This window comes from Staurois parvus, unplaced genomic scaffold, assembly GCF_062004578.1.
Source record: "Staurois parvus isolate SC_StPar_1 unplaced genomic scaffold, SC_StPar_1.0 ptg001192l, whole genome shotgun sequence".
Taxonomy (NCBI): Eukaryota; Metazoa; Chordata; class Amphibia; order Anura; family Ranidae; genus Staurois; species Staurois parvus.
The window spans coordinates 5,168,693-5,179,086 of record NW_028318988.1 but is presented as its reverse complement, the minus strand read 5'-3'; the positions used below and the strand labels follow the sequence as shown (position 1 = coordinate 5,179,086).

The 10,394-nt window shown below is 46.5% G+C and overlaps 1 protein-coding gene across 2 annotated transcripts in view; it reads left to right on the top strand.

The window, feature by feature from the left end:
• Nucleotides 1-8,647: 8,647 nt before the first annotated feature.
• POLD3 (DNA polymerase delta 3, accessory subunit) overlaps nucleotides 8,648-10,394 on the top strand; it is a 52,604-nt gene continuing 50,857 nt past the window's right edge. For both annotated transcript variants that reach the window (XM_089659846.1, XM_089659845.1), the window contains exon 1: nucleotides 8,648-8,790. In XM_089659846.1, coding sequence (XP_089515972.1) covers nucleotides 8,734-8,790 — 57 coding nt within the window. In that variant the 5' untranslated portion in view covers nucleotides 8,648-8,733. The remainder of the gene's footprint in view (nucleotides 8,791-10,394) is intronic.

The window sequence follows — 10,394 nt, the reverse complement described above, 5'->3', positions numbered from 1 at the left end:
GCCAACAGCTCCCACCATCGTGTGTGGCATACAAATGATGCAAGTGTACAATCCAAACGCACACGTTCCTGCGTTAAAAATGGCTGTGTGTATAAGTGGGTGCTGCAGCGACCTTCGGCTGGAACCGAACAAAATCGGCAAGGAAAAATGTCACCAGCACACCTAGGATCACCAATATGGGTCCAAAGTTTTAATAAACGATCACATAGTTACAGCAAGGCAACGTTACGTTTCGGAGTCTCGCAGGATCCCTTCATCAGGCATGTAACATCACATGCCTGATGAAGGGGTCCTGCGAGACTCTGAAACGTTGCCTTGCTGTAACTATGTGATCGTTTATTAAAACCTTTGGACCCATATTGGTGATCCTAGGTGTGCTGGTGACATTTTTCCTGGCATACAAATGATGACCCTTGTTCAATAGATCCTTTTGACAAGGTGGTTTGATTTGAACATTTTGATTGTCCCCTATTATGACAGCCTTCTGTGAATGAAGACTGAAATTGGTGTCATTGATGTGGAGTATCTTCAGTTCCCATGACCCTCCAGCACCAAAAGGAACCAATTTACATCTGACAGCTATGTTTTTGCTTAGAGCAGGAGGTTACGCCAAGCTGTGCATAAGATGCATCACAGGAGCAGTACAGCACTAGAGAAGGCCTGAAGGTACATCTAAAGGTTTTTGTGTGTCTAAACAGGTCCCAAACCTAGTTACTATGGGGTTTATTTACTAAAGCTGGAGAGTCCAAAATCAGACTCCCTTCTGCATAGAAACCAATCAGCTTCTAACCTCAGCTTGTTCAATGAAGCTTTGGCAATGAAACCTGGAAGCTGATTGGTTTCTATGCAGAAGGAAGTCTGATTTTGGACTCTCCAGCTTTAGTAAATAAACCCCTATGTGTCTTGGTCAGGCTCAGAGACCAGTAGCTATAGCTGTTGAGAGATTCCCACCGAGTAGAATAGGTACACAAGCAGGTGACCCTGGTGAATGACGGGGGCTCACGTGAGCTGCAGGGTTTAAGTGCAAACCGGTGTTCACGAGATTTGCAGAGATGGGATTTGATGACTGCTAGTACCAGGTCACGGTCCTCAGTCTTGCCCCACAAGGAGGTGAACAAGCCAGAGTCCAGTAGTAGATATAGCATGTATGGATCAAGCAGATGCATAGTAGATGAACAAGCTAAAGGTCAGGAGTCTGTGAACAAGCCAGAAGAGGGCAACAAGTGGTAGTGGTGATACGGGCGGCAGCAGATGTGACAAGAGTGAGATATTGGCTGGAGAGAAGGCACAATAATTTGGCAAATAGGAAGTGCAGAGAAATGACTTGGGCAGCACTGTGGCTAAGTGGTTAGCACTTCCGTCTAGCAGCACTAGGGTTGTTGGTATGAATCCCAACCACGGCACCACCTGCCTGCAGTTTGCATGTTCTTGTGCCTGCGTATGTTTCCTCTGGGTACTCCGGTTTCCTCCCACACTCCAAAGACATGTTGGGAGGTTAATTGGATCCTGTCTAAATTGTCCCTAGTATGTGTATGTATGAATGTGAGTTAGGGACCTTAGATTGTACACCCCTTGAGGGTTAGGGACTGATGTGAATGTACAATATATATGTAAAGCGCTGCGTAAATTGACTGTGATATAGAAGTACCAGTAATTTAATGTCTTCAATAAGGAAGTTCATGGGCAGAGCATAGATTTCAATGTCCAGCAGAAAACAAGATACAAGGCAGGACTATCCAATAGAATCAGACAGGGTGCTGTCCAGCATCTCGGCTCAGAGAGAAGTGTTACTGCCAGACACAGCAGAGGTCCTGGGTTCAGTCCCTGACACTGTTATGCACAAGCCTCATAAAATGCAAAAGAGCTCCCTTTACTTTCCCTGAGTGAACCAAGTCCCCCTACATTTGTGTCTCACGCGCTCCCTCTACCAGACACTGCAGCTCACAGTGGGAAGGTTTTAGCAGCAGAGGCAGTGCTGTCAATCCAGAAAGCAATGGGCAGGACTAGGTATGGTCAGGTGCTGAATGACAAGCTACAGGCTTATGAATCAGCAGTGACAATGCTGACAGCCACACTCCCTACAACATCTCACCCACTCCACTGTAAACAACCTACATGAGAGTGGCAGCTCTAAATTCAGGAGCAGTGCAGCATCGTTGTCACCCCATCACAGGAAGCTGATCTAACTGGCGGAACTGACAACCATTTGTGAGACTGCATGGGGACAAAGGAAAACTTAAGTGCCGATGCACCAGCAAGTGCTGCAGTACGTAGGTTTTTATTGGGAGACGATCGTTCCACTTTAGTGGAAACCTATACCCATCAAGGTATAGAAGACTGTATTTGATGGAAGGGTGAGCAATAACTAATTGTCTGGTTGTGGTGCTGACTCCTGGGCTTCAATACTTTCCCAGTTTTTGGTCCGGAAGAAGCTGTGACTTTACATGTTGCATTCTTATTACAAGTCAGTGACTCAAAGTATTGAAGGCAGAGGCAGCCAGAGAACTGGCATTTTTTTGAAGGTGGTCCAGGTAGTTCAGCTCATCTTTTGTCCTTCACCGCATTTTGGACATGTGTTTAAACACACTGCTATAGGTATAGGGGCCCTCAAACCATGATCTCCAAAGGCCACATATACTATATTTATTGTATGTAATGCTAGAGAAGACCATCATAGACTGAAGATGTATTCGAGGAAACGATCAGAGACTGTTTTACAGGAGTGCTTGGAGACTGAAGTCATGTTGTAGGAGACAGTCAGAAACTAGGAACACGTTACATGAAACTGCTGGAGATTACTGTTCGTAAAGGTCTCTACAAATCAGTGCTGCCTCTACTGACTGGAAGGGCTGAGGGTGATCCTCAAACATCATGTACTGATGTCCTTGATGTTCGAGTCAAATGTAAGTTCAACTTGAACATTGGCCTTTCGTGTGTTCAGCAAGGTTGTTCAGCGGGCTGCTTGCCGCCATCAATGTACTGTGCTCTGACAGTGCAGGTTTAATGCTTTGGCCAATCACAGCACAATTGGATGGAGCTAGCGGCGACAGCACTGCCCAATTGTTTACATCTGATGGCAAATCTCAGTGGCGAGTGCTCAGCGGGTGCAGATGAGTCAGGGGGCGTCGGGTTTCTTCTTTTTGTTGACGAGTGAATGCTGGACGCCATGATCGATTGATGGATTACAACGATGGAACCATTTTTTTGGTTTTTCTTTTAAATAAAGGACTTGTCAAGTTGTGTTTTTATTCACATTTTACACTTTTTTTTGGTGAATGGGTAGCGGGACTATGTACCCCATACTCGTTCACAAGGGAGGAGCCAGAGGAATTCCAAATTCAGATAAGTCATCCCCGCAGACCCCCACAGCCACAGACTAGGGTTGTAGGGAAGAGGCTGTTGTCCCTATCAACATCGGGACAAGGTGCTTTGGGGGAGGGCACTCCTACCCCAAAGTACCCACCCCATGTTGAGGGCATGTAGCTTGGTACGGTTCAGGAGGAGAGGGTGCTCGCTTGTGTCCCTCCTTTCCTGGCCTGCAAGGCCTGTGCTTGGATCAAGGGTCTGGTAGGAATTTTGGGGGACCCCATACTTTCACCCCCATTTTTGTGGGATGGGGTTCCCCTTAAAAAGCCCCACGCACTTTTTTTTTTTTTAATTGTTACTGTGGGGTCCCTCCTAATCTTCCTACCAGACCTAAAGGGTCTGGTAAGGATTGGGGGGAACCCATGCTGTTTTATTGGGGTTTTTTCTTTTTTTTATTATACATTGTACAGATGTGCAAATTTCCAGGTAGTTTAATGGGATCCCTCCAGGCATGGTATTTAAAGGAATTTTTTTTTTCACTTTAAGTGATGAAAAATGACTGCTTTAAAAAGGTACTTTTTTAGAAAAAAAATTTTCACTGATTCACGTCCCTCAGGGCCGTCCCTGAGTTCCCATACCTGTTTTATGACCAATAAATTGCATAAAAGCCTTCAAAATGGGCACTTTTGAATTTACAAGTTCGAGTCTCAGAGACTTGCATTGAGTTTGAAGTTTGTGGTTGAATGTTCGTTAGGTTCAAATGTTTGACCGTGAACTGAACAGGCAGTTGTTCGGTCCATCACTAACCATGTGCATGGTGGCCCTCAGGCTGCAGGTCGGGCACCAGGGCCTTAGAGAAGCACAGTGGAACTAATATGGAATATTGTAGGAATTGTACCGATACACGAGCACTCGTGAAAATACTACCAATACCTTAACTGATGCTTTGCGGTGCAATTTGTGCTAATAGATGCAAATTGCACCGCAAAGATTAGCATGCGATGTAAACAGGAATAAGATTCCTGTCCAAATCGCATGCGGTTTCCCCTCTGCTCCTGTGTGAGCCCAGGCTTGTCATACCCCGAGTTCACACAGGAGTGATGCGGGTAACCTCCCTGCACCGATCCCATGCTTACTGCCAGTGGTAGGAGAGGAGAGAAAGTGGTAGGATTTGAAATCCCCACTGCTTTCTTTCCTCTCCTTGCAGTGATGACAGTTCAGGCTAGACAGCATCTGATTGGTCAGCAGCTGACCAATCAGATGCTGTCTAGCCCAAACTACCAGTTGCTGTCTCCCAACTCCTGAGTGTTTTGCAGTATCAAAGAACAGAGGGCTGTAGCTAAAAGAAATTAATCAACTACATGAGAGGACAACATTGGGGGTACTGTGTTGGCCAGCACTTCAGAGGAAAAGGACTTGGGGGTACTTATTTCAGATGATTGCTAAATGAGCAAACAGTGTGGTCAGGCAGTGGGGAAAGTGAATAGAATTCTAGGATGCATCAGTAGAGGAGCTACCAGCAGGAGGAAGGAGGTCCTGATTCCTCTATATAGATCTTTATATCACTAGAGGGGTCACCAGAAGGAGGTCCTGATCCCTCTATATAGATCTATATATCACTAGAGGGGTCACCAGCAGGAGGAAGGAGGTCCTGATTCCCCTATATAGATCTTTATATCACTAGAGGGGTCACCGGCAGGAGGTCCTGATTCCTCTATATAGATCTTTATATCACTAGAGGGGTCACCAGCAGGAGGAAGGAGGTCCTGATTCCTCTATACAGATCTTTATATCACTAGAGGGGTCACCAGAAGGAGGTCCTGATTCCTCTATATAGATCTTTATATCACTAGAGGAGTCACCAGCAGGAGGAAGGAGGTCCTGATCCCTCTATATAGATCTATATATCACTAGAGGGGTCACCAGCAGGAGGAAGGAGGTCCTGATCCCTCTATATAGATCTTTATATCACTAGAGGGGTCACCGGCAGGAAGAAGGAGGTCCTGATCCCTCTATATAGATCTTTATATCAGTAGAGGGGTCACCGGCAGGAGGAAGGAGGTCCTGATTCCTCTATATAGATCTTTATATCACTAGAGGGGTCACCAGCAGGAGGAAGGAGGTCCTGATCCCTCTATATAGATCTTTATATCACTAGAGGGGTCACCAGCAGGAGGAAGGAGGTCCTGATTCCTCTATATAGATCTTTATATCACTAGGCTGTCACCAGCAGGAGGAAGGAGGTCCTGATTCCTCTATATAGATCTTTATATCACTAGGCTGTCACCAGCAGGAGGAAGGAGGTCCTGATTCCTCTATATAGATCTTTATATCACTAGGCTGTCACCAGCAGGAGGAACGAGGTCCTGATCTCTCTATATAGATCTTTATATCGCTAGAGGGGTCACCGGCAGGAGGAAGGAGGTCCTGATCCCTCATATATATCTGCAGTTAGACCTCATTTAGAATACTGTGTCCAGTTCTGGAGATCTCACAAAAAGATATTGATAAGATAGAACAAGTCCAGAGACGGGGAACAAAAATGGTGAAAGATCGGGGGGATAAAACATATCAGGAGAGACTTCAGGAACTTATCATGTCCAGTCTGGAGGAAAGAAGGGAAAGGGGAGACATGACTGAAACCTTTAACTACGTCAAGAGGGTGAATAAGGTTCAGGAGGGCAGGATTTTCAACATGAAACCAAAATCAAGAACACGAGGACAGGACCCTAAACTAACTGGAGGGAAGTTCAAATCTAATCCCAGAAAGTACTATTTTACTGAAGGAGTAGTGGATGCTTGGAATAAACTTCCAGCAGAGGTAGTGAGTCAGTGAACAGTAAATAGCTTCCAACATGCTTGAGACAATCATAGAGCTATACCCAGAAAAAAAAAAGTCAACAACCCCCCACCCCAAAAAAAAGAAAAACACAAAAAAAAGGGCAGACTCGATGGGCCACTTGGTCTTTTTCTACCATCACATTTCTATGTAACTAAAGGGCTCTGTTATTCGATGCTGTTAAGCAAACTCAGAAGTTGGGAGACTGTGTGTGAGATCTGAGATCAGCCCTCACACCTTCGGTCCCTCCTCTTGGATGGTGCAGCTGATGAGTCACAATCAAAATAAAAGCTGAATTGAAAAAAAAAAAATAAATATCCTTCACAATTATAACCCCCGCCCCCCCCCAAAAAAAAAAAAAAATTCAGATTCTTGCATTTATTCAGCTGTGCCTGGTTCTCCTAAAGCACAGCGGTCTCCAACCATCTTTATTTCCTCCCCCAATAAACACCCCCTAAAATGTGGTGCTCACTTTACTGGTTGAGCCTTTGGGGTTTATTTACTAAAGCTGGAGAGTGCAAAATCAGACTCCCTTCTGCATAGAAACCAATCAGCTTCCAGGTTTCATTGCCAAAGGTTCATTGAACAAGCTGAGGTTAGAAGCTGATTGGTTTCTATGCAGAAGGGAGTCTGATTTTAGACTCTCCAGCTTTAGTAAATAAACCCCTTTGTGTCCAGTGTCCTTCCTGAGTCTAGCCAGGACAGCTCCATTCCATGCTCTAAGGCAGTGATTCTCAACCTCCTAATGCCGCGACCCTTTAATACAGTTCCTCATGTTGTGGTGACCCCCAACCATAAAATTATTTACCCAGTAATTATAATTCATGAGTGTCGTTTTACCTCCAATACTGCTGCTTTCAAAACAGTAGCTGCTTTTAACAGAGTAGCTGCTTTCAACACAGCAGCTGCTTTCTACACAGTAGCTGCTCTTTACACATCGGAAATATGTGTTTTCTGATGGTCTTAGGGGACCCCTGTGAAAGGGTCGTTCGACCCCCAAAGGGGTCACGACCCACAGGTTGAGAACCACTGCTCTAAGGCGAGGTTCACACCTATGCAGGTTGCATTTCAGCAGTTTCTGCATTGTGTTTTTGCACTTGCATTTTTGACGCAGTTTTATTTTTATTCTTGTTGCTAGGCAGATTTAACCACTTGCCGTCCGCCTCGTTTATGAACGGCCGGACGGTGACACTCCAGGGGCGGGTTGCCGTTCATAAACGGCAGCCGCATTTTCTAGCTGTGCGCGCTCCTTGGGAGCGCGCAGCACTGCAGTCTGGTGCCTGCTGTGTCCTCCGGACACAGCGGAACACCAATCATCGGACGGGACCTCTGTGCGAGGTCCCGATCATGTGATCACTCATTGGCCAATCAGTGATCACATGCAGATTAGTAAGCAAGATGTGAATGTACAATATATATGTAAAGCGCTGCGTAAATTGATGGCGCTATATAAGTACCTGAACTAAATAATAGTAAAACAGCACACAGTTAACCCTTTGATCACCCCACATGTTAACCCCTTCCTCCCCAGTGCCATTAGTACAGTGTCAGTGCTTTTTATTAGTACTTATCACTGTATTGGTATCACTGGGGATGTCAGTGACCCAAAGTCACCCCCCCCCCCCTCCCAGTGTCAGAATGCCCACTACAGTCCCGCTATAAGTCGCTGATCGCTGCTATTGCTAGTAAAAAATTTTTTTTTAAAAAAATCCAATATGTATACCGCCATTTGTAGACGCTATAACTTTCACATAAACCAATTAATTTACACATATTGGGATTTTTTTCAGCAAAGACACGGAGCAGAATACATTTTGCCCTAAGTTTGTGAGGAAATTTGATTTTTAAAATTTTTTACTGGACATGTTTAATAGCGAAAGGTCACAAATATAGTTTTTTTTCTCAAAATTGTCAGTCTTTTTTTTTTACTGCGCAAAATGTAAAAACTGCACAGGCGATCAAATACCACCGAAAGAAATCTCTATTTGTGGGGGAAAAGGATGTAAATTTCATTTGGGTGCAGCGTTGCATGACCGTGCAATGGTCCGTTAAAGGAACGCAGCGCTGAAATGCAAAAAATGTCCTGGTCAGGAAGGAGGGGGAATCCTCTTGAGAGTAAGTGGTTAAAAGGGAAATACATCCGCCCTTACTGCACATAAAGCAGGCTTCCACCTGTACAGGTGTGCTCAGAGCCTTCCAGCTCATACATATACCGGACTCCCCATTTATATCAGCTTCCCCCCTGAACAGGGACAATGAGCAGATGATGCAGAGCTCGGACTATCCTCACCACGTGACTGACAGCATCCGGCAACAAAGGGGTTAACCACTTCCCGCAGGACGGAGGTGTACATGGTGATTGGCTCAGGGGAACGATAGGACAGCTCGCCCGGCCAATGAGAAGCAGACACCGCGCACGTGCGTTAAAGTCGCACGGCGGGCTGTTTTTTATTGGTCGGACGAGCTGTCGAGTCTTCGCCCTAGCCAATCAGAGAGGAGGTTTCCGCGCATGTGTTGTCCGTGCTCTGTGCGTGGTTTCCGCGGCGCCAAATCTGTCACGGAGATCTGGAGTCATCCCTGGCCCCGCCATGGAGGAGATGTACCTGGACAACATCGACGAGCTGGTCACCGACCACAACAAGATAGTGAGGGCCGACACCTGACTAGGAATGCCGCCTCATCCCTATATAACCGAACACGTATGAGTGACACGGGGACGGGGCTGGTTATGGTGGTCGTTACACTCGGTGCCTTATCTGCAAGAAATTGGCCTCAGAGCCTGTGTAATTATTGTGTTCGGGTATAAATGGATGAAGCGGCAACCCTACACCTGACCCCTCCCTCCTACAGTACACATGACCAACACTGTTACCTGGGATACCCCATCACCCCTAACAACACTGTTACCTAGGATGCCCCATCACCCCTAACAACACTGTTACCTAGGATGCCCCATCACCCCTAACAACACTGTTACCTAGGATACCCCCATCACCCCTAACTACACTGTTACCTAGGATACCCCATCACCCCTAACAACACTGTTACCTAGGATGCCCCATCACCCCTAACTACACTGTTACCTAGGATGCCCCATCACCCCTAACAACACTGTTACCTAGGATGCCCCATCACCCCTAACAACACTGTTACCTAGGATGCCCCATCACCCCTAACTACACTGTTACCTAGGATACCCCATCACCCCTAACAACACTGTTACCTAGGAAAAAACCCCCATCACCCCTAACTACACTGTTACCTAGGATGCCCCATCACCCCTAACAACACTGTTACCTAGGATGCCCCATCACCCCTAACTACACTGTTACCTAGGATACCCCATCACCCCTAACAACACTGTTCCCTAGGATACCCCCATCACCCCTAACTACACTGTTACCTAGGATACCCCATCACCCCTAACTACACTGTTACCTAGGATGCCCCATCACCCCTAACAACACTGTTACCTAGGATGCCCCATCACCCCTAACAACACTGTTACCTGGGATACCCCATCACCCCTAACAACACTGTTACCTAGGATACCCCCATCACCCCTAACAACACTGTTACCTAGGATGCCCCATCACCCCTAACAACACTGTTACCTAGGATGCCCCATCACCCCTAACAACACTGTTACCTAGGATGCCCCATCACCCCTAACTACACTGTTACCTAGGATACCCCATCACCCCTAACAACACTGTTACCTAGGATACCCCATCACCCCTAACTACACTGTTACCTAGGATACCCCATCACCCCTAACTACACTGTTACCTAGGATGCCCCATCACCCCTAACAACACTGTTACCTAGGATACCCCCATCACCCCTAACAACACTGTTACCTAGGATACCCCCATCACCCCTAACAACACTGTTACCTAGGATACCCCATCACCCCTAACAACACCGGTAACTGGGATACCCCATCACCCCTAACAACACTGTTACCTAGGATACCCTAACAACACTTACCTAGGATACCCCATCACCCCTAACAACACAGTTACCTAGGATACCCCATCACCCCTAACAACACAGTTACCTAGGCTACCCCATCACCCCTAACAACACAGTTACCTAGGCTACCCCATCACCCCTAACAACACAGTTACCTAGGATGCCCCATCACCCCTAACTACACTGTTACCTAGGATGCCCCATCACCCCTAACTACACTGTTACCTAGGATACCCCATCACCCCTAACTACACTGTTACCTAGGATGCCCCCA